We start from the raw sequence: 23,571 nt of genomic DNA on the forward strand, positions 1-23,571 counted from the left end.
ACCAAGTCCAGCTTACCAAAATCTTTAAAAAATTCCGTGAGAGAGAAAAAATATTCTTATTACAAAAGAAAAACGTATTGGTTTCACCATATCCAGATTCGCGAATCTCGAACCATCAAACAAAACAACAAAACCTCACAGACAATTTAGCAATAGACATTCTTTGTAATCACTCACTTACAAGTAATAGTTCATGCCCACCTTTATCAAACAAATGTGAGGAATATTCAACATCACAGCTGGGCTTCTGCAATTCTTCCTCAAGAACGAGTAAGCCACATTCACCACCAGCCGTTTCACAAACACCGAGTTCCTCTTCGCCTTCACGTGGCCGTGTCCAACGATGTAAGCCACTTCAGCGTCTTTAGCGTTCACCAGATCAAACAGCTCCTCCTTCACCTGCGGTTGTCTGAACTTAGTGTCCATTGGTCTGAACTGGAACATCCTTCTCATGCTCAGCCTCGGAAGCTCTTGCTCATACTCTGCTCTCAGTCTCAGCAGAACCGGGGATTTGCTGTTTGTCACCGTCGTCTGCGATCTCGAGCTGCCTGCGATGTTGGCCTCGGATATAGACCGAGACAGCCTTGTACCGAACTTGTTTGAGGCTTTCACAACAGCCAGGCGACCGTCGATGGAACGGTCAGTGTTTGAGCCGCCGTAGCCTTCGGATTCTAGCTGGATAAACTCAGCGATGCTCATCACTAGCTCATCTTCAAAGTCGTCTCCGTCCTTGTTCACGTCTTTGTAACCTGCTCGGATGATGCATCGGTACATCCTGTATGTTTTTGGTCCGATCCTGCCGATAAGGTAGCGTTCTTTCTGCGGTACATACGGGATGGGGACAGTTTTGCAGCAGACAAAGACGACAACTTGGTAGAATGCTGGCAAGTTTGTGAGAAAGTGAGTGAACGTGGCGGGAACGCCGCTGGCCAGCTCTGTATAGATAAGACCCATCCCAGGGACTTTGATGATCCCAAGGCTCGGGCCGAGGCTAAGGATTGATTTCATAGGGACCTTGTTGTGCTGGTCGCATAGGTACTTCTTTCTACTGCCATAGTGCCATACGTATGTCATGCAGGTGAAGAAGAGGGAAAGTAAGAGAGTGATCCAGCCTCCTTTAGGGATTTTGGCCAAGGCTGATGCAAAGAAGATGAGTTCTATTGTCCCGAAGAAGAGGATGAAGAGGACGGAGAAGACGATATTACGGTTCCAGACGAAGTTGATGATGAGAGGCATCAACCAAGTTGTCACAAAGGCTAGAGTCATGCAGGCGAGCCCTGAAGAGTATAAAAGGATTAGCTCAATGATAAAAGATGATAACTGTAGTTTGATGGAAGGTTAAGCCCTTACCGAAAGCGAAAGCTATGTGTCGAGTGTCTTGGAAAAAAATGGTAACGGTGAGAGTGAGGATCATGACAACCCAGTTGATCTCAGGGATGTAAATTTGGCCAAGGACCCATCTTGGTTTGTGAACAATCTTCACGCGCGGGAAGCATCCCAATGCATAGCATTGTTTGACAATCGAGAACGTGGCAAATATGACTGCTTGGCTTGCGACCATTGCAGCCAGCATAGCCATCATCAGAACAGGCCAGAAAAATGGATCTGAAGAACAAGAGCAAAGCACATATGACAAACTACACAAGCAAAGAGTGTATGAATGCATAACCACGTGTAGAGAAGAATAAACCAGAAATTTTGGATCTAAAGATGCAACACAAAAACACCCAAATCACTAAAGGCTCAGCTTCATTCATTTGAAAACTGTACTACTCTTGGTACTTGTAGTGGAATTATCCAAAATTGCAGCGATTCATAGAGATTGTAAGGAGTAGAGGAATGGGACGTGAAATGGAGATTGACCAAATGATTACCTGGAATGGAATCGTAAAAGCTTGTAGGTAGAGCAGAAAAATTCTTTGATAGAAACGCAGCTTGGCCCATGTATTGAAGCACCAGACACGGGTAAACAACACAACAGAAAGCAAACTGCATAGAACAATGAGGCTATAAGATAACAATAACAGTAACCAGATTGTGATAGTGTATCATAATTTTTCTTATTCCTTGGGTCAAGAATGAAGTATATATGTGACCAAATTCTTCTAGCAATTGTATTATGCAATTCCTTAAGCTTGCTGAAAAACTTTCGAAGATGTTTCTGCTGCATGATTTGCGGAACTTAAAAAGTTGCTCAATATACCCGTATAGATGTAGCTGTGAATTGACCAAGTTCAGCAAAGATAGCCTCAGTTCCTGTAGTTAAGACAAATCGCCAAGATGAAACATAACATAGCATAAAAACATAACAAACTTAAAGGAGGGTTGCAGTATTGGTTTTCCAAAAGATAAAGGAGTGTTTTTAAAGAATCAGTAGGAAGAAAATGAAGAGAAGAAAGAAGAGTTGAAGCAAAAGAGTTTAAGTTCATATTTTGATTTCTAAATTCTTGTATAGAAAGTTAGGAAAGTTCACACATAGTTGTAACAAGGTCTTTTTCTTGAATTAAATTTAACATTCAATTCAAAAAAAAAAAAACTTGTTGAGTCTTAATTTCAGAACCTAAATGGCTATATTACCTGTGATGCATAAAAGAATGCCTCCAAGGGAAAGCCATCCATCTATCCCCGTGTCTCTAAAGAATACATAAATATAGTAGGGAGATAAAGCTTTGTATACGCTAGGATTCCAAGTCACAATATTGTAGACGCCAACAGTTGCAATCGACAACAACCACAGAATCATTATAGGTGCAAATAAAAAGGCAACTTTATTTGTGCCACGGTGCTGCAGAACGAAAAGCCCAACCAGCAAAGCGCATGCTATCAAAACCACAGTACCTAGGCAAGCAACAAAAGGTAAGGCATATACATATAGATCATTAATAAGTGTTAAAAAGATAATATCAAACATTACTTACTGTGCTTGAGACTTGTTTTCGCCACAAGGCCATCAATAGAGGAAGAGACTACACACGAGGATAATAGTGTTAGAATTGCTAAACCATGGCAAAACAGGTGTGAAGAAAGGCTGCTTGATTTACCTGAAATGGCAGGTGTAAGGACACCGATGGTAATCACCATGGAAGTCCCCACCAAGACCAAGATAAGCAAAGCAGTCTTGGATCTTTTATTCCGCTCAATAAGGCTTTTGAAAGCAGAGGAAGGCAGGTTTCTAGTAGCATCACCAGAGCCATAGTAGGTGGAGATCTCCTCATCAGCCGCTTGCTGATTCGGAAGCAAAGAGAATCTCGCGTGTCTGCAGAGCAAAGCATACAAAGCAAAGATCCCTCCTGCAAACAACAGAGAGAAAACTCAATACCATATATATTCCATATCAATTTAGCAAAAACGCTCAATACTTTTACCTTCGCCATTGTCATCAGCGCTTAGTACAAAGACCATGTACTTGAGGAGTGAGAGGAGAGTGATGGTCCAGAATATCAAAGAGAAGGCGCCGAAGATGGTGTCCTCGGTCTGGTGGTGTCTCAGTCCACCGTAGAATGTGCATTTATAGACGTAGAGAGGAGAGATACTCAAGTCTCCAAAGACTAAGCCGAAGCTCTGATACGCTAGAAGCAGGACTTGGTTACACCTGTTTCTCCTATCAGCCTGATTCAGAGAGATTCATTCATTCACTTTTGAATCAATTATACTTTTCAGGAGAGTGACATTTAATAATTCTCGAATCGAAAATAAAAGAATAAAAGAAGATGGAATCTTATCATCGCGATCGTGATTTGAAGAGTGGAAACGATCCAGCTATGGGAATGGATGAACACATACCATGTTAGGAGCCGCAGGAGAGGAAGATGCGGCGTCGTTTTTGAGGAGGATCGTTGGATGATCAGAGGGAATACGAAGGAGAGTGGGTTCTGAGAAGACGAATCGGAATTGAATCTAGAGGGAAGAAGCTGTCCATCATCTATCTTTCGAGACCAGATGATTAAACAAATGTATTTTTTTTTTTCTTCAGTTGTTTGTTTGTACTCGATTTTTTTCTTCTTTTCTAATTATCCGAATTTTTGTGAGAAAAAATATCATAAAATATTTATATTTTTATGATATTTTGTATTATTTATTAATATTCGGATAGATACTTTATTATGTTTTCTTGTACAAAAAAAATTAACAATAGATTTTTCAAAATGGGTGTATCTATCTAAAATGTCTAAGTTAATACAGAAAGGGAAAGAGTAAAAACTACTGCACCACAATGTAGTTTTGCTTAATTTCTCCTTAAGAAATAATTACATGGTTCATGATTAACATTATACTGAATTTCTAGAAAACTTTTCCAATCATACACTAATCAAGTGATGGGAGGACATGCGGTTAGCATCTCTCATGATATGCAAACCTGGATGTGGCGCTTTTTAAATACAACGTAGTAGATATGTTGTGTTGTTGTTGTTGATAAAAAGATAGATTGCAGGAAACAAAATAATACTGTATTCATTGTTAACAAAAACCAAAGTAAAAAAGAAGCAAAACAAACCAAAACCAAACATCAAAAGATCTCTCGTCAGATAAACATAGAGAAAGGGGGTTTGTTGTCGTTTTACATGTTGACTCTGCGTCTGTTTGTCACCAACTCTGGATGTCCCTTCTTCATCATCGCCACGAATTCTTCGTAGTTGATTTTTCCATCCTACCCAAGATTTGAGTTTAACATAAGAAAGTGGGGTTGGGTGTTAAGACAACAAATGATCATCTATGAAATGAATCAAACCAAATAATAATAACACTTACACGATCGGTGTCTACTTCAGCAATGATCTCTTTGATGGACTTGTCATCACCCATGTTGTATTTCTTCATGGCTTGCTCTAGCTCGTCCATCGTTATGTAGCTTAAACAAACACAAAATCAAGATCCAATGTGTGAGAGTGAGACATTTTATCAGCTACAGTTTAAAGAAGAATGCTATTAGTTATTACCCGCTGTTGTCCTCGTCGAAGTATTGGAAAGCAGTGTACAAGTGATCCTCACGTTCGATTCTGTTCATATGCATTGTCGCTGATATAAACTCCAAGTAATCTATTGATCCATCTCCATCCATATCAGCCTATACCCAAAACAATAATAAAGCCTTTGTAAGTTTTGGATTTTTAAATGAGCCCCAGACTTAAAGAGACTTACTGCTTCCATTAACTGTTTGATTTCAGCCTCAGAGATCTTATTGCCAAGTTTGGGGAGACCAGTTCTCAACTCCTCCAAGGTGACTATTCCGTTTTTATCAGTGTCTAGAGCTTTGAACATCTCTTTCAGACCAATGATTTCTTCTTCAGACAGGTTCTCTGCGATGACCTGAAAACAAGAGATTCTGACTTAAGAACCAAAAAAAAGAATGGCAGTTGGTTGGTTTCACTTAGTGTTCTTGTTTTAACCTTGAGTGCCATTTTCTTCAGTTTGTTCATCGCTCGGAACTGTTTCATCCTGGATAACACAGCATTGTCAAGCGGTTTGTCTGACGCCTCTCCATCTTCTTTAATCCACGGATGGTCTGCGTTTTATTAAAAAAAAGAAACGTGCTAAGTAACAGTGTTTAATCATCAAAACATGTTTTACCAAATGTTCGTTCCTTACTTAGCACTTCACTAGCTGTAAGCCGGTCTTTAGGGTCATAAGTCAGCATTTTCTTCACAAGATCTTTGGCACCATTAGATACAGCAGGCCACGGGTCAGCTGAAAAATCAAGATGTCCTTGTAGAATGGCATCAAAGATCCCTGTCTCATTTTCTGCACCAAATGAAACACAAAGATAATTATGCATTCACGGTCCACTGTTCAAACCAAACTCTCTTCTCAAATAAGACAAAGACAGCAGTACCTCCCCAAAAAGGTGGGACACCACTGAGAAGGATGAACAGAATCACACCGGCACTCCAGATATCAGCCTCTGGTCCATAGTTCCGTTTCAAAACCTCCGGAGCAACATAGTACGCGCTTCCAACAAGATCCTTAAACTTATCTCCTGCATTAACAACAGATCAAAGATTACTTACTATGCCATGCAGAAAACTACAAGTAACGAACCGCATTTTTTTAAACCTGGTTTGAAGAAGACGGAGAGACCAAAGTCAGTAGCTTTCAACGGTGAGCTCTCATCTTTGCTCAGAAAGAGAAAGTTCTCAGGCTTCAAGTCACGGTGCATCACACCCATAGAGTGGCAACTATGCACAACCATCACCATCTGCCTGCACAAATCCGCAGCGGCTCTCTCAGAGTAATGACCTTTCGCTATGATCCTATCGAATAGCTCCCCTCCTTCGCACAGCTCCATTATCAGATTCACCGACTGTCTGTCCTCGTAAGCTCCCTTCAAGTCCACAATATTCCTACAAAGTTCAATATCTCATAAGAACCTTGAGCATTGGTAGATAAATAGCAACACTGTTTCTAGAGTAACATTCACCATTTCCAACATATATTATCATTAGACATATTACTACTATTGGACCATATCAAAAGAAGCATTCTATTCGAAAATTAAATTTACCGGTGACCACTGAGATGGTGCATAATCTGGACTTCACGGCGAACATCTTCAATGTCGTCACTCTGGACGAGTCGGCGCGTGGGGATTGACTTGCAAGCGAAGACTTTCTTGGTCTCTTTGTGAGTGACAAGGTACGTGACTCCGAACTGGCCACGACCAAGCTCGCGGCCGAAGTCGTAGCTTCCCTTGACATTCTCCATCGGCCTGCCTAGGATCCGACCGTTCTTCTGAGCAGATGCGTTGGAACGGGATCCGCCGGTTCCGGAGCCTGAGGAGGATTTGACGGGTACGGAACCGGAGCCGGAGGATCCGCGGCGTTCACCGGAAGGTTTGACATGGTGGACGACGTTGCCGGAGGAAGAGGAGGAGGTCTTGGACTTGCTGTGTCTGTGTCCCATTGGGTCGAGCTTTCTCTCTGAGTCAATAAAGTCAATGGAGGGAGAGACAAGGATCTCCGATTCTCACGGTCTTTTAATGTCTGAAGATCGAACACGAGGAGTGGAGACTACGTGGCATGTTTTCATTGGTGTACATCTGGACCAATTAAACGGTGTATTTTTAATTAATTTCTCATTTTGTATCATGTGTTCAAAAGAAAAAATTAATAAAAAATAACCAATGACAAAAAGGTAAGATCTTCTATATTTGTACTCACTCTAATCTTAAAAGAATATTTTTTATGGAGCTTATACACATTAAGATTTGGTTAATGTTTGTTCTTAAATATATTTCTCTCTCTTACTAAAAACACTTTTTATAAGACGGGATCATACAGTCAGACATGAATTATAAAGCAAGTAGAATAGTCGACTGTAATATCGTTTTGTAATGTTTCTTATAGTTTCTAATAGCATAATAAATAAATAAACACTTTTTATACCTACCAGCCAATAGTACATACAAAAATTAAAGATTTCAATCAATAACAACTAAAGTTATATCATTTATTAACATCCACTAACTAAAAAAAATAGAAAATCAATTTTGTGAAATATCTTTACTTTTTTGCAATCTTTTAGACAATTGGGGAAAATAATCCTGTAACTTACAAATAATTGATATTACAACTATTTTTCAAAGCAAGAATGAGTATGTCCAGACAGAGGGTTACTTTGTCAACGCTTTGAATGAGTATGGATAAAAAACCTCCTTGTAAACAAAGACATGAATCCCATTTTCTATTAACAGAACCAGAAACTATTGAGAAGAGTCAAGTTTCAGCTTATCTGACAATGACTTCTTCCATGTTTTGTAAAGGTGAGAGCACATTGTCCTTGGTAGCAAAACCATGTCCTCTGTTTCACTCGCAAAAGTCTACTTACATTTTCATATATAGGAATAGGTGAACCGTACTCCGAGAGCAGCTTCATGAGCATTCAGTAACAGAGAGATCTCTACTGAAAAGTTCTTCCGAGTACAACTCCACTAAATATAATAGCTCCAAACCACTTGTTCGACACAAACCTGTGGAAACATCAAAAGACCATAAAGGTACATTAGCTTTCTAAGAATATTGGAATCAGACAGAAGAAAGAAACCATACTTTTTACTGCAGTCAGTGCGAGATGACAAGTCAGCTGTTCCTATCTGCCATCCTAATTGTCCTGATGCAGCGACCAGCGATGCGTAGTATTGCCACCCTTAATCAATTAGAGCAAGAAAACCAACAACAACAAAATAAAATAAAAAAAAAGATGTAGATGGAATTTAGAATCACAAAAAGAATTGTTGTAAAGCTCATCGAGTACCGAGATCTGCACTCAGTCCAGAAAGTGCAAGCAACCCCATGGATGCTGTTCCAAATCCTGTTAGCCAAAGCTTTGTATTATCACCAAATCGAAGTGCTGTTGACTTCACACCAACCTTCACATCATCTTCTTTGTCCTGGTTACATACAATAATAACACATTCTTTCACATTTGCTCGTGAACAAGCAAAATAGTTTCAAGCAAAAAACCTCCATGCCAACTTGAAAAATTACTTGTAAGAAACAAAGAGAAAAATACCTGATGTGCATAGATAGTATCATACACAAGGGTCCAGCAGACTCCTGAGAGATAAAGAGGGAGTACAAGAGTTGGATCTAAGCTTCCTTTAACTGCAGTCCATCCTAACAGTGCTCCCCAGTTTATGGTCAAACCTAAAAATGCTTGAGGCTGCAAATAAGAATCCAAGAACCGATCAAAAAAAAAGACGGAAGAAGAAAAATATATAAGACTAAATTTGAGAATAGATTTAAATTACCCAAAATGTAAACCTCTTCATAAGTGGATAGGAGAAGACAAGTAACAAAGATGAAGCCCCTAAAACACGGCTGCACAAGTACAACAAAAAAAGAATTGAAATGAGCTCAACTAGAAAGAAAGAAATAAAGAAATTAAAAACGCAAAAAACTAAAGGGAAGTCATGATCTTATTGTGTATTCAGAAATTTACTTACATCTGGTGAACCCATATATGTTTGTCAATTGAAACAAACTCTTGCATACAAGCGATTTTAAGGGCACACAAAATTTCCAAATACCTGTAATTGTTCAGCTGGAGAAGAATCCCTAAGCCTAAAAGCAACTGTAGCCCAAGAAACTGAAGCCCTTGAAATGGTGTAAGAAGGCCACTGGCAATAGGTCTTAATCTTGTACGATCAACCTGGATAGAAAAAATCTTGAGCGTCAAATCAAAACCATATTCCCACCCATCACTGCACCTAGTAGTATCTTAAGTCTTGTCTTCTTGGACAAAGTTAATCAGTATATACGCAGATAAACAATGACCCAAAAATAGACGTGTTACTAGAAAATGTAAGACCTAATGTTGGCATAATTTGACTCGACATACGAGTCTCAAGAGCACTTCAAGATGTCAAAGTAGAAACACTATTCTCACCATAGTCACAGAACCCATAGTTTAAACCTAACATATAGTATACTAAAGGGATCTAAACAAATTATCTAATTAAGGTACCACAAAAACAAACTGACCTTTGTATCAATGTCCCGGTCAAGCAGATCATTAATAGTACAGCCAGCACCTCTAAGAAGAAGTGCACCGCAACCGAACAAACCCATCATTTTAAAACTTGGAAGGCTTCCAGGATCAGCAGCCAACGCAATTGACCTATACACAAGAAACGGTTGAAAAAAACTCAGAAAACTCTCCACTCATCTCTAAGCTACAGTATTTCAAAGGAGAACACATAAACTCAACTCACCACATACAAGGCCAGGCAAGCAACCAAGTCCCTATAGGTTTATCCAAACGAGCAAGCTTAGCATAACCTCTAGCTCCTTGAGGCAAATACAAATCAACCCAAGAAGCTTCCTTAACACAAACACCAACACTCTTCTTCTCCTTGTCGTCGTCTTTCTTCTTAGGATTCCCTTCCACAACCGAAGACATTCCAGATACTAATCTATAGTTCCAGCCAACACCGAGAAGCTTCTCCTCACGATGAAAGTCCGTGCCTTTACTCCAAACATCGTAGTAATGACTCCATGGAGGATACTTAGGCAAAGGGTTTATGCAATGTCGTGTAGTGGTAACAGGTTTGGACAAGTATATATGTTGTTGTTGAGAGTGGAAAACAGAGCTCGAAGATGGAGTTGCCGACACGGATGACTTCAACAACCGTCGTGAAACGCGGGTCAGGCGAAAAAACGCCATCTTTGAGAGAGAGAGAGAAGAAGAAGTGTTTGCCTGCAAGAGAAAAAGATAAGGACTTTGAGTGAAGTCAAGCGACGAATCTCAGAGGATGAGTTTTGATTGGTTCTAGATAAATTCAACAAATCACAGGGAGGAGCCTAAGATCGGATTTAAACAGGAGGCGGAAGGAGAAGAATTTGGGAACGGAAAAGCTTACCGGTTAAACAACGACTCCGGCGTGGAGGAGGGAGCGAGCACCTCTCGGAAGCTAAAACTTGACTTGTCCAGTAACTCCGATAGATCACACTAATGGGCCTGTGCTGCTGTGATTCTATCTGACTAGGCCCATAAAAGAAAACTGAGTCTGAACCACTAAGAAAAAGACAAATGTATGATGGATATCTTGTAGTTTGTAGTAGGGCTGGGCATAAAATCCGTAACCCGAAATCCGAACCGAACCCGAACCGAAAAACCCGATCCGAACCGAATCCGAATTCTAAAAAATATCTGAATGGATCTTGTAGGGTGTTATAAAACATATCAGAACCCGAAATGTTATTAACCGAACCCGAATGGATAATCCGAAAAACCCGAAAACCCGAAAAATATCCGAACAAACCGATCCGAATGTCCGAATTAATATATAATATAAATATTTAAAACATAAATATGTACTTCAAATATTCAATTTCATGTTTATTTCAACATGATATCTAACAATAAGTATCTAATTTTTTTTAAAAAAATATTTTAAATACTCCATTATATATAAATAAGTATATATTTTTATGTTTTTCTATTGAGTTTTAGATTTTACTTAGGGTATATCCGAACCGATCTGATATAACCCGAATCCGAATGATATATGGTTACTTCGGGTATTAACCGAACCGAACCGAAACCGATGTGTTATATCCGAACCCGAACCGAACTTGTAGATTTACTAGAATGGGACCTAGAAGGTGTTACAAAATAGAACCGAAATCCGAAAAACTCGAACCGAACCCAAATGGGTACCCGAACGCCCAGACCTAGTTTTTAGGTATCCCACAGGCCACAACCCACAAGTTCTCTAATGATAACCTCATCCCACTTCTCTTCTCGAGGGACCATAACTAACTCTCCGGTCTTTTAACTTAAATTTTTGGATTCGGTTAAGATACGGTTTTTAACTTTTTTTATATTTTAATTAAAAAGATTAAAAATTATTTCTTAAATAAAAGACATAAAAAATGTTTCTTAGCCAAAAATATAAAAAACTAGGTGTTTTGCCCGCATTTGCGGGCTTAATAATTTTCCAACAAAATATAAATAGTTACATTATCAATTTAAAACCATTATAATAAATTAAACATGCTTTTGAAATATTTATTAATTAATTAAATATCAGAATGTTTATGTATTTGTAAAGTTTAAATTAATACAACATATTTTAATACATAAATAAACTTTAAAAATTCATATATTCATAAAAATATATACATGAATTTATTTATTTTTAAACTATTATGATGTAAAATATTTTTAGATAACATAATATAGAATCTTTTTAGATAATGATGATTATCAAACTAATGAAATTTGTTTTAAATTTAAGGGTAATTATCTACTAAAAATCCAATATAATTATTTATTAATAATGTTAATAAATATTTTAAATTCTCTAGTTTTTAACATAGAGCGAAAAAATCAATTTGAAAATAATACTATAAATATTTTTGAATTTTTACCAATTCTTTCAGAAATTATTTTGATTGTTCTAATAAATTTAATTTGAAATATAGATGTTCATTCTAATTATGTGATATACATATATTGAATTGGTTTAAGATTACTAAACCAAATATAAAATAAATACCTATATAATATTTTAATATTACTTAAGTAAATATGATATAAATATAAACTTGATATTATCATTAAATTAATTATTTTGAGATAATAATAAATTATCATATAAATCACTAAAATTATTTCAAGATAATAATGACAAATTATCAACTAAATTACTAAAAATAATTATCGAAAATATACAAATAAACAAATTAGCTAAAATTATGGAGAGCATGATACATAAGCAAATTTATTTATTTTTGAGATAATAATAAATTATCAGATAAATCATTAAAATTATTTAAAGATGATAATGACAAATTATCAACTAAAATACTAAAATTATTTATAGAGAATATGACAAATAAAAAAAATTAACTAAAATCATGGAGAGAATGACAAATCAGCAAAATTACTTCATAAATAATAATATAGATATAAAAAATGTCATGAGTTAAAAATTCCGACTAAAAAACGGGGTTAATCATGTCCTTGGGCTCATATCATCTTCTTTGGATGATGGGTAGTTATAATGCATGGGCCAGCCATGGACACATAAGATTAAATAACTTAACGGATTAGCTAGATACGTAACAATTGACGTGCCTGGAAACCCCGATGCTGTATTTAATTTGAAGGTGGTGCCACATGCCACTTTTATGGTCGTGTCACCGCAATATATTTTACAATCATGCACTTTTAATATATCTGTACACGTGATTGCGGTTATGTATCACTTTTTAATGTTCAATATAGTTCTACTCTTCGTTATCCGCATCTCATCGAAACAGCCGTTCAGTATTTAATTTAACAGAAGAAAAAGAAAACACACTCTTCCAAATTTACCAATGAAATAGTATTGCAATTAATTGAAGACTGAAAAATGTGGATGAGTCAAGAACGTATATTATTCTTAGCAATCATTACATCGAACTCGATGATGACCAATTGACCATAGGTCTAAAACAACATATCAAACCATCTTACAAGACCAAACAATTACATAGAAATAAAACTCCACGTACAAGACGCATTTATTATATTGAAAATACCCTAATAAGTAAATCGAGAGAGTGATGATGGTGATGGTGATGGCGAGGTGGATGATGATCATGATAATGTTATCATGATCATGATGGTGGTGATATAAATGATTAAGCTTTACTGACGTGGTGGTCCATGTCGGCGACTAAGCTCTTGACGAATTTCATGTAGGTGCTTGGTTCAGGAGAATCATCGTTGCGCTTCTCCCATACAAGAGTGATTTTGCAGGCACAGGTATCCTCAGTTTTGGGGATAAATTGGTAGATCACATCATACACCTTGAGCTGCTCCATCACATGACCCTCAAGTCCTCGTAACGTCAACGTTAAGTTCTCATCGTCTACCTCTCTCTTCTCCTTGAATATCTCTTCCTTTCCATCTTTATACACATTTATATACGTTCATCAATGAAATTTCTAACATCTGACTAATCATTCATTGCTATTTTGCTAGTGTATGTGTTATTATTGGTTCACAATCAATTTTCAGCTGATTAATGTTTCATTTAAATAGTCTGCGCATGTTGTTGAAGTCATGACACCACGCATATTGCATGAAAACCCTAGAGAGAGTTTAGTAGTTAGTTCCCCCACTTCACATTAATACGTTATTTAACTAGACCAGTCAATCTAGATGAATTTTTATATATCTCAACTAGCTATGATATAGATTGCTTATGTTTGCGTTTTTTCTTGTTTAATGTGAACTAATCCATGATGTTATAAATTCGAAGCAAAATTTTTCGCTAACTAGAATCCTAGTTCATACATGCATGTATTAGAGCGTGATTATTAGATGTTATTATGACATGATTCTTAACGGAATATAAGAAATCATTTTTTAATTTTTAACTAAAAAAGATAAGAAGTGGTTCTCAAATAAGATATTTTCAAAGTCATTTTGACATGCTGATTTTTTGGCAAAATCAGATATTAAAAAACTTGAACGTTGTAGCATCTGTTACTAATGCTTCTCGTAAATTCGTAACGAATCAAATATATTGATAAAAAAGAGAGAAAAGTAAAGTAAACATATTACCCCATGTGTAGTTCCAGCTCCTGATAGAACCATGGGAGTCATGCTCGCCCTCGTGAACGGTGACATTTTGGATGTGGTGGCCGATGGCGTCAGGGAAGACATGGTTCTCGCTCTTCCACCTCTTGTAGTGTTTCTCCGCTGTTCCTTTCAACGGAACCTCCGTCACGTATGTTCCTGATGTCGCCATTTCTCTCTCTCTCGCTCTCTCTTTTTTAAAGCTTCTACGTGTTTATTTTGTGTTGATGGTTGATGAAATAATGCAGGTCCTCGCTACTGTTTATATAGTGAACGTGAAAGTTAAAATACGGGTTTTACCGTTTTATTTTAATCATTGATCGTGCATGCTAGAATCTTCTCTTCTTCTTCCTTTCAAACCTACACTAGCTAATTAATGAGCAAAACTGGTTCATAGAAATGTGTGTTTTTTAAAAGACTTTTTCTTGGGTTCACCCCCTAGGGTGAACCTTTAGGTTCACCAACCAATAGAAAGTTGTTATTTTAAATCTAGTATCTTTTAATTAAAAAAACAAAAATAACTTGCCAAATTATATTATGTTTTTAAAATAAATAAAAAGATTAAATAAATAAAAATAACAATAGTTCTCAATAAAGATTATTTTAAATAAATATTTATTTATAAGATTTGGAGTTTAGTGTTTAAGATTTATAGTTTAGAATTTATCCAAATGTTTAGTGTTTTTCTAAGGGTTAGGGTTTACCCAAGGGTTTAGGGTTTACCCAAGGGTTTAAGGTTTAGGATTAGAGTTTAGGGTTTAGTGTTTTGTTGACAACATGTTTAGTGTTTTTCCAAGGGTTTATGGTTTACCCAAGGGTTTAGGGTGTATGATTAGAGTTTAGGGTTTAGTATTAGAGTTTAGGGTTTAGTATTAGAGTTTAGTGTTTTGTTGACAACATTAATTTTTTTTAATTCGTTTTTATATACTGTTTTTATTTATTTTTAAATTTTATTTTGAAAAAATAATATAATTTGACAAATTATTTATTTCCTTAATTAAAAAATACTAAATCTAAAATGACAAGTTTCTATTGGTGGGTGAACCTAAAAGTTCACCCTAGGGGGTGAACCCAAGAATAACTCCACATTTATGGTGTCTATTTACTTCTCTTCTTCTTTTTCCCACCTACGCTATTAGTTGAGCATTATTGCCACTGGGTCAACAAAGACAATAATTTGTCGATGTAAATTCTACGCTTCAAGCTTCAAAATTGATCTACTGTAAATTTGTTGCATCGGCTGATCACTATTTTCCCCTTTTTACGGGCTATAGTGAAACTCCCCTTCCAACTGATCTTGTAAATTCAAACCTTATTAGACTTCTAGTGTGCTCAGTCATGACATTTCGCAACTGTTACGAAACTGTCTCGGATCGCTCTCACTTGCATCAAATACCTAAGCACAGGTAACTCATGTTTATCAATATACGAAGAGAAATTTTTTCACAAATTCTATTTACTGTTGCAGATCATCAATCAATATTCATACTTTATATATTTTAATAGAAAAGAGATTACATGATTGAATTCGATTCAATTCATGGCATGATCATGCATTAAATTGTTCGGACTGGGTTTGCTAGTATTTAGCTGGACCCCATTATGAGAGGTAGCTGGGGCAGAAAAAAATTTCATTAGTTTTTTTGAAGATTTGAGGAACTCAGTAATTTAAATCTTTTATGCCCCATGCACATTTGGTTAAGAACTTTCTTATCTAATACAGAGGCCACATGTTATAACAATTTCACTAGTTTTTTGACGATTTGAGGAACTCAGTAATTTAAATCTTTTATGCCCCATGCACATTTGGTTAAGAACTTTCTTATCTAAGACGGAGGGCCACATGTTATAACATTTGCTAGGTCCGCCCCTGCGTATCATGTATGGTTGTAAGAGATATCGGAGTCTCCATCTGTCTAAGGATTTATGGTGACGATACAGAAATTACTTAACTTCCACCAGATTTCATTTATTATATATAACTGAAAACAACTTAACATATAGGGATGATGATGATCACAGATACATAATTGATGATATTGATTGTGAGGCTGATGGTGCTGATTAAGCTTTGAGGACGTGGTCCTCCATGTCAACAACCAAGCTCTTGAGGAGTTTCGTGTCGCTTGGTTCGGGGAAGTCATCGTTGAGCTTCTCCCATATCATAGTGATTTTTTTTTTGACTTAATATCATAGTGACTTTGCAGACACATCCATCTTCAGACTTGGGAATAAATTGGAAAATGAGGTCATAAACCTTGTGCTGCTCCATCACATGACCTTCAAGTCCTCTAACCGTCACGGTTTTATTTTCAACGTCTATCTCCTTCTTCTCCTTAAAGATCTCCTGCTTTACATCTTTATATGCATGTGTTCATATGTTAAATTTGATTCATATCATATATATTCATATGCAATGATGTGATAAATTTTCAACATAGCGGTAATATATTAGTGCATGAGCATAGCTAACTGAAACATTAATTTTAGGTCAAATTGTTTTCAAATTAATATAAACTAGGATAAGATCTGCGCTTTGCGCATGGTGAAATATTTATTTTAAAATTTATGTTTTTATATTGTAAAATTTCATGATTTCTGAATACATGTGTTTTTGTGTTTAAAATATATTTGATATTTTATGTTTTTCAATGTAGAATAATTAACTAAGTATAAATATTTGGTACACATATAAAAGTATAGAAGCTTAAATCAAACAATTAAAATGAGATATCATTGATATTCTTATAATCATAGATTAAGGGTTATGAAAACATTCGATGGTATTTATAAGGAAAAACTAAACCGTATATATATAGTAGGCATAGATAGGTTTTCGGATTGTTTGGAAAATTAAAATAATTCGCACTAATTATCTAAAAACCATATTTTAATGTGATATATTGAACCAATATTTATGTAAATTTTCAATAACTACCACAAACATATTTAACAAAGTTGTTTTCAGTTATCGAAATTTTAGACTTGGTGACAAAGTATATTATTATCTTAAATTAAACTTACCATATAGAACTTCTTCAAAATTTTGTACCAAGCTTAAACAATTGGTGGAATCATTAACTTGGTCAAAAAGTTTTTCTAACTATTCAAACAGTATGGTATAAAACAATTAATTTAAACTTATCAAAAGAGTTTGATACATAAATTGTGTATCAGGAAAATTTGGTTCAAATATTAGGATTTTTACTGTCTTCTAATGATCATAATACCGGTAGTTTACGATTGATCCTATTTCGACTCAATTAAAATTAAAAAGAACATTTAAACGACCTTGATTATAGATAATCCGAAATAAATAGTTATTTTCTAATTAAACATATTGTATTGACAAATTTAAGATTTATATATGATAGAATTTTTTTACAATTTTGTTTGTTTATATAATCATTTATATGTTGGGCTGATATATATGGATATTTTCTTTTACTAACTTGTCAGTAAATAAAATTTAAATATTTTTCGATTTTGAAGTTATACTAATTTTCAAAATATCAGATTTTTACTTTCGTTTTGAAAATATAAGATGGAAAATTAAGATATTAAAAAGACAATTACAAATTTGAAAACTAAACTAAAATTGTGTCTCTTTGCTATAAAATATATTTTTTCTTTTATTAACAAAACAATTTTGAATAGCTGCGTCTCTTTTGCTATTATTTTATCAAAGTGTCTCTTTGTTATTAATAAAAAACAACACTTAAAAAATCATTAGTTTCTATTTTATACCAAAATCATAAAAAAACAACACTCCACATTTATGAATTGTGGAGCTGACATGTCAGCATGGCATTGGGGTAAATAAGTATTAACTAAAAGATTATTTTTTTACTTTGCTTCCCTATTAATAAGAAAGTGATGATACATATTTATTAATTTGAATTTGTTCATAAATGTATTCACCTATTAATCAATAAAGGAAAAGTAATTATATGTTAGATTGTTAGTCCAATATTGAATTTATTCATTTTATATTAAAAAAAGAAAGATATAAACTCGTGAGAATATTTTGAGTAGTAAATGTATTACTATCAATGCTCCACCATATATTCATATATTTCCATAAATTAAAAATCCAATTAATATTGACAAACTTGTGTGAAGAAGCTTTAAATATATTGTTTTACCAAGTAAGATAAGCTTAATTGTACGGTAACCGAAATTCCATATAGAGAAAAATTACTTTGATATAAGTTTCTATATTTTTGACTTTACAATATGCTATATATATAGTTCCCTACTTATATTAAATTTCATATTCTCTATATATATATTCTCCACATTATTTATATGTGTGACAATTATAATAAATTAAAAAAATATGTGGTCAGTCCTCATTTGTATATGAAAATATGAACACCAAATATAAATCATATAATAAAACATATCTTGTGTGGCTGCTTTCTCTGAGTTGGTACTCCATGAATGAGACTATTATCAAATTCTTGATTATTAGCTAATAATCAACAAACAACAATCTAAAAAAATCAAGTCTATTCATTTACCAAAATTATATAACTGCTAATCAAAATATTAAAATAACAAAAAGTAACAAACAGCTGCATATAATATTCTTAAAAGTAAATATAAAAGAAATAAGGAATGATACTTGTGGTCTAATTTGAAAAAAAAAACTATCTACTTAGAAAGGTAAAGCAAGTCAGTATTTTTTTACCGACTTAGAAAGGTAAAGCTGTGAATTAGAAAGGTAAAGCTCAACTTCGAGGTTTTAGTCTGAACTCGATTTTTAGTCTCTCGCAGAAAAACCTGTGAATTAGAAAGGTAAAGATAAAAGTAATATACTTAAAAGTAAACATAAAAAATGTGAATTACAAAAACCTGTGAATTAGAAAGATAAAGCTCCACTTCGATTCTTAGTCTCTCGCTTGAAAATGCTCTGGTTAAAACCCTGGAAACCATTAGACGGATTGCTATCAGGCAAAAAAAGGAGCAACATGTACACGAATTATAAAGCAATAAAAGTAATAGAAACCTTATATCATCACACCTACATGTACACGACTTATTTTGTTCGGAATGACCTCTCCTATCATTATATATATTTTTAGATCTTGTGCACCAAGTTTAAATTTCCGTTAGTATTATGCAATTAATACCCGATATTTTTTGACTCATAATTGCCACTCCTTGAATGACAGTATAATTGTCTATTTTGAAAATGAATGAATCATAAAAGGAATGATTATTCATTTATTATGGACGGATCATAATTGCCAATCATAGTAGTTTCCAAAATCGAAACCAAATTAAAGTCGCTCTACAAAGGTTGCTACAAATGTACACACGAAACTAAAGACAATAAATTAGTGGCATTAAATTAATACACGAAATTAAAAGCAGTAAATTAAGGTTGCTAACTTGCTATAAACGGATACATCATTAATTGAATGCGAATAATTCGGTTAGGTTCGACGATGAGACTATATTATATAAGTCGATTATTCACATGTATCACAATGGCATTCACATGTAATTATTCTAGTGAATTGAGGATAAATCTAAAAATGGGCTGAGAATGAATATGGTGACGTCACGTCAACATGACACACATGTAAATAACTTACAAAACAAAGGTTACTCTCAAAAATTGCTCCTTGATTAATAAGAAGAGAACATAACCCCAAATTATTTTAAAATTACTAAAATCCTTAATATATTGTTTAAGCCTCCAAAATCTCAGTAGCTACTAGTAGCGACCATATTACTACAAAAAGTCACAACTAATTCACCTCAGTTGTGTTGTATATATAAACTGTTAACAATATAAAGAGAGAATCAGGCCTAGGTATGAGTAAATAAATACCGAATGTGTAGTTCCATATTTTGATACCCCCGTGAGAGTCCCATTCGCCATCGTGAACGGTGACACTTTGGATGTGGTGGCCAACGGCGTTAAGGAAGAGATGTGATGTAGCATACATTGTAGTCCTAATGTGTTTTGGTTTTCTATTTCATTTTCTTAAGTTTTCTTTGTTTTCCTTTTCTACTTAAAGTTTAGGTTTCCTTTTCGATATTGATTTTAGTTTTTACATACCTATATAAGGTGATCTCTTGATTTGTAAGAGACACAACTTTCTACACTATTGATTAATATAATTTAGGGTTTTGGTTTTAGAAACACAAATCTCTTGAATCCTTACTTCTGGGCATTCTCTAAGAATTCAACAGATTTAAGAAGACATTGATAGCGGGCATTCTCAGAATTCAACGATATCCTTGCATCTATCGGTTACTATAATACTTCCGCTCCATTAGTTGGTATCAGAGACCTTTTAATTACGATTCTAGTCGTGATTATCGATCTTCGGTTTCAATGGCACCACGTCCAAACGAATGGACGCAGATGCAACAGTTCCTGGAGGACTTTCAGGAGAATTTTCAAGATAACATGCGCCAGACAATGGCTGAAGCAATTCAAGCCGGAGTTCAAGCAGGAGTACAAGCCGCCTTCGCCGCCAACGCCGCAAACGCAGCTCCGCTACAACAACAACAACAACAACGTCACAACAATCCCATCTTTGACAACCGTGAAGAAGCCCGCGATAATGACAATCCATTCGCTGATGGAGGTCAGCATCATCAGCATCACGACCACCATCCCCGGAACAACGAGAATCAACGATGGACGTCAGGCATTAAACTCGAAATCCCAGAGTTCCATGGAGGTTCCAAACCAGAGGAGTTACTTGACTGGTTCGTTGCTGTTGATGAATTCATTGAATTCAAAGAAGTTCCAGAACTAAAGAAGGTACCGTTGGTGACAACCCGTTTTCGTAACCACGCTGCCTCATGGTGGCAACAGCTTAAAATCTCGCGAGCTCGTCGTGGGAAGGAGAAGATTACCTCTTGGGACAAGCTAAAAAAACATATGAGGAAAACCTTTATCCCATATAATTTTGAGCGTTTATTATTTCAAAAGTTCCATAACTTACGTCAAGGATCACGTTCCGTTGACGACTACTCTACGGAATTTTATCAGATGATAACAAGGGTTGACATACATGATTCTGAAGATCAGCTAGTGTCACGTTATATTGTAGGACTTCGCCCTCAACTCCAAACCATGCTTCACCAATTTGACCCTTGTTCTGTCTCTGAAGCACGCCAGAGAGCTTTGCTTGTCGAGCAGCAAAATCGACTAAGCACAAATCAATGGACAGGGAATACAAGAACGCGGACCACATCAACCACCGATGACAGAAAATCTCCTCCAAATCAGGAAGCATCAACGTCAGAAGGGACACGACCTGCAAACAACACCACATAAGCTAATGACAAAAGACCACAACAGACCAATGCTCTTCGATGTTTCTCCTGCGGCGAAAGAGGACACATACAGACCGCTTGTCCGACTCATGGTCGTCGAGGATTACTGGCAGCAGATAAAGAATTAATGGGAGACCCTATATATGATGAAGATGAAGACGAAGGTGACGTTGAAGAAGAACAAGTCGCAGGTGATACCGGAACGTTCCTTATGCTGCGTCGCAATTGTTTTGCTCCCAAAACAAGTGAAGCATGGGAACGGACATCTCTGTTCAGTTCAACGTGTACGGTAAAAGGCAAAATTTGCCGCTTTGTGATTGATTCAAGATGCTCTGCGAATGTGATTTCCGAAGAAGCAGTGCGGAAACTGGGTCTCAAACAGGAAGCTCACCCTCACCCCTATCGTCTCCTTTGGATGCAAACATGAGCTGAGGTTTATGTTTCTCAACGAGCTCTGCTTTCTCTTTCAATCGGATCTTTTTACAAAGATGAGTTTTACTGTGATATCGCTCCCATGGATGTTTCTCATATTATCCTCGGGCGTCCCTGGCAATATGATCGGGAAGTCATTCATAACGGCAAGACGAACACCAATTCGTTTATGTTTCAGGGTTGCAAGATTACTCTTTTGCCTTCACCTGAACCTGCTGCAGTAATCACACCTACTCCTCCACAATCATCATCCAAACCAAATTTGATGATCATCTCTAAAGGGCAGTTTGAACGAGAAGTACAAGAAGAACAGTCGCTATTTGCTTTGATCTCGGTCACTCCGTCTCCACCACGACCAGTCTCTTGTCAGCCTGAGTTTTCTCACCTCTTGCAGGAATTCGAAGACCTCTTCCCGGACGAGTTGCCAGCGGGTTTACCTCCGCTTCGCGACATTCAACATCACATAGACCTGGTACCAAATACAGTTCTCCCCAACCGTGCACACTATCGCATGAGTCCAGAGGAGCATGAGGAGCCTCCAAAATCTCAGTAGCTACTAGTAGCGACCATATTACTACAAAAAAGTCACAACTAATTCACCTCAGTTGTGTTGTATATATAAACTGTTAACAATATAGAGAGAGAATCAGGCCTAGGTATGAGTAAATAAATACCGAATGTGTAGTTCCACATTTTGATACCCCCGTGAGAGTCCCATTCGCCATCGTGAACGGTGACACTTTGGATGTGGTGGCCAACGGCGTTAGGGAAGAGATGGTTCTCGCTCTTCCACCTCGTGTAGTATTTTTCCTCTGTTCCGTTTAATGGACCCTCCGTCACATATATTCCCGACGTCGCCATTTCTCTTTCGCTCTTGTTGTTTTTGTTTTGGTCGATGAAATATGAAAATTTTCAATAGGAAGTTCTACCGGTTGGAATTCTAAATATACATATATGTGTATATATGTTTTAAGAAACTTTAGATTGAATTTCCAATAAAATTAAGAATCTTATATTTAAATACTAATATTAATATAAACACTTCTAATTTTTGGTTCTAATGTTTGGTGTGATGAACGCCAAATTTTGTGATTAGTATTTTACCAAAATTTCATAAAACTATTCATAAATACCGAATTTGATGAAATAGTGTTATTTTGTAGCATAATTAGAAATAAAATCACACCAAAATTAGTGTTCTGGAATCTCATTGGAGTCCTTGTTCTTGAGTTTCTAATGGAATCTCAAGGTGATTTTTTTCTTTTTGTAATATTAATTACTTTGTTGGGCTGAAAGACAGAAATATGGGCTGGGCTTTTGTATCCTTTTTCGTTCTAGTGGGTGTTTGATAACATAGTGTTTATCAAAGAAAAATACTGTTTAGATTGCTTCGGATACAAGCAAAATATATTGTGTCTGTCAATGGCGACATTTGAGGAAAAAAATCTTACGTAGATTACTATTAACTATAGTGTTCTTTTATATTACAAAATTTCGACTATCCATTTTTTTTTCTTGACAACATTTATGCTCGATTGCTCGTTTACACTTTTTTGGTTGAAATTTAAAAACAAAAATATTTAAAGAATCTGAAACATGTTTAGACTGAGATGGAGAAGACTAATAGAGCTTAGAAAACAGAGCAGAAATTTATTTCTAAAAGCAGAAAGTAAAATCTGCAACATGAAAACAACAGATTGCCAATTTAAGTGGTGGTGTCGCTTAAGATCATCAATCTTTAAAAAGAAAACTTTGTGATCATCAATC

At 35.7% G+C, this 23,571-nt stretch overlaps 4 protein-coding genes and 1 pseudogene across 6 annotated transcripts; all 5 read right to left on the bottom strand.

Annotated features, from left to right (window-relative positions):
• Nucleotides 1-37: 37 nt before the first annotated feature.
• Nucleotides 38-3,980, bottom strand: LOC108842932 (potassium transporter 3). 2 transcript variants are annotated; one of them, XM_018615989.2, is made up of 9 exons: nt 3,784-3,980; nt 3,366-3,609; nt 3,042-3,290; nt 2,919-2,966; nt 2,578-2,838; nt 2,204-2,256; nt 1,875-1,989; nt 1,351-1,605; nt 38-1,277 (listed from the first exon to the last, which is right to left on the bottom strand). In XM_018615989.2, exons 1-9 carry the CDS (start codon nt 3,784-3,786, stop codon nt 178-180), a joined length of 2,328 nt encoding a protein of 775 aa, XP_018471491.1. In that variant the 5' UTR covers nt 3,787-3,980; the 3' UTR covers nt 38-177. The 2 variants fall into 2 exon arrangements, with proteins under 2 accessions (XP_018471491.1, XP_056859152.1); XM_057003172.1 differs by having other exon boundaries at nt 2,919-3,290.
• A 446-nt stretch (nt 3,981-4,426) lies between these two features.
• Nucleotides 4,427-6,957, bottom strand: LOC108843584 (calcium-dependent protein kinase 3). The gene is made up of 9 exons (XM_018616810.2): nt 6,500-6,957; nt 6,052-6,338; nt 5,831-5,974; nt 5,587-5,739; nt 5,388-5,503; nt 5,140-5,307; nt 4,938-5,065; nt 4,750-4,849; nt 4,427-4,648 (listed from the first exon to the last, which is right to left on the bottom strand). The coding sequence occupies exons 1-9, from the start codon at nt 6,895-6,897 to the stop codon at nt 4,559-4,561; spliced, it is 1,584 nt and encodes a 527-aa protein (XP_018472312.2). The 5' UTR covers nt 6,898-6,957; the 3' UTR covers nt 4,427-4,558.
• Nucleotides 6,958-7,481: 524 nt separating this feature from the next.
• LOC108829836 (4-hydroxybenzoate polyprenyltransferase, mitochondrial) lies at nt 7,482-10,465 on the bottom strand. 2 transcript variants are annotated; one of them, XM_018603429.2, is made up of 9 exons: nt 10,355-10,465; nt 9,707-10,191; nt 9,477-9,612; nt 9,023-9,144; nt 8,744-8,813; nt 8,506-8,655; nt 8,248-8,383; nt 8,043-8,139; nt 7,482-7,963 (listed from the first exon to the last, which is right to left on the bottom strand). In XM_018603429.2, exons 2-9 carry the CDS (start codon nt 10,156-10,158, stop codon nt 7,894-7,896), a joined length of 1,233 nt encoding a protein of 410 aa, XP_018458931.2. In that variant the 5' UTR covers nt 10,159-10,191; nt 10,355-10,465; the 3' UTR covers nt 7,482-7,893. The 2 variants fall into 2 exon arrangements, with proteins under 2 accessions (XP_018458931.2, XP_018458939.2); XM_018603437.2 differs by having other exon boundaries at nt 9,707-10,381.
• A 2,397-nt stretch (nt 10,466-12,862) lies between these two features.
• LOC108839670 (MLP-like protein 328) lies at nt 12,863-14,318 on the bottom strand. Its single transcript, XM_018612427.2, has 2 exons — nt 14,053-14,318; nt 12,863-13,393 (listed from the first exon to the last, which is right to left on the bottom strand). Exons 1-2 carry the CDS (start codon nt 14,237-14,239, stop codon nt 13,125-13,127), a joined length of 456 nt encoding a protein of 151 aa, XP_018467929.1. The 5' UTR covers nt 14,240-14,318; the 3' UTR covers nt 12,863-13,124.
• Nucleotides 14,319-15,996: 1,678 nt separating this feature from the next.
• On the bottom strand, nt 15,997-22,665 carry LOC108841052 (MLP-like protein 328; annotated as a pseudogene).
• Nucleotides 22,666-23,571: the final 906 nt, after the last annotated feature.

The sequence above is a fragment of the Raphanus sativus genome, chromosome 2 (genome assembly GCF_000801105.2).
Source record: "Raphanus sativus cultivar WK10039 chromosome 2, ASM80110v3, whole genome shotgun sequence".
Classification (NCBI taxonomy): Eukaryota; Viridiplantae; Streptophyta; class Magnoliopsida; order Brassicales; family Brassicaceae; genus Raphanus; species Raphanus sativus.

Coding starts and splice junctions, on each gene's coding strand:
- LOC108839670 (XM_018612427.2), bottom strand. CDS start 14,239: ATGGCGACATCAGGAACATACGTGACGGAGGTTCCGTTGAAAGGAACA. Junction 13,394..14,052: donor GAGCTGGAACTACACATGGG/GTAATATGTTTA, acceptor ATGTGTATAAAG/ATGGAAAGGAAGAGATATTC.
- LOC108843584 (XM_018616810.2), bottom strand. CDS start 6,897: ATGGGACACAGACACAGCAAGTCCAAGACCTCCTCCTCTTCCTCCGGC. Junction 6,339..6,499: donor CACCATCTCAGTGGTCACCG/GTAAATTTAATT, acceptor TGAACTTTGTAG/GAATATTGTGGACTTGAAGG. Junction 4,649..4,749: donor CTGAAGTAGACACCGATCGT/GTAAGTGTTATT, acceptor AATCTTGGGTAG/GATGGAAAAATCAACTACGA.
- LOC108829836 (XM_018603429.2), bottom strand. CDS start 10,158: ATGGCGTTTTTTCGCCTGACCCGCGTTTCACGACGGTTGTTGAAGTCA. Junction 9,613..9,706: donor CTTGCCTGGCCTTGTATGTG/GTGAGTTGAGTT, acceptor TCTTGTGTATAG/GTCAATTGCGTTGGCTGCTG. Junction 8,814..9,022: donor CTCCAGCTGAACAATTACAG/GTATTTGGAAAT, acceptor GTACTTGTGCAG/CCGTGTTTTAGGGGCTTCAT.
- LOC108842932 (XM_057003172.1), bottom strand. Junction 3,291..3,365: donor CGCTGATGACAATGGCGAAG/GTAAAAGTATTG, acceptor TGTTGTTTGCAG/GAGGGATCTTTGCTTTGTAT. Junction 1,606..1,874: donor CTTTTACGATTCCATTCCAG/GTAATCATTTGG, acceptor CTTGTTCTTCAG/ATCCATTTTTCTGGCCTGTT.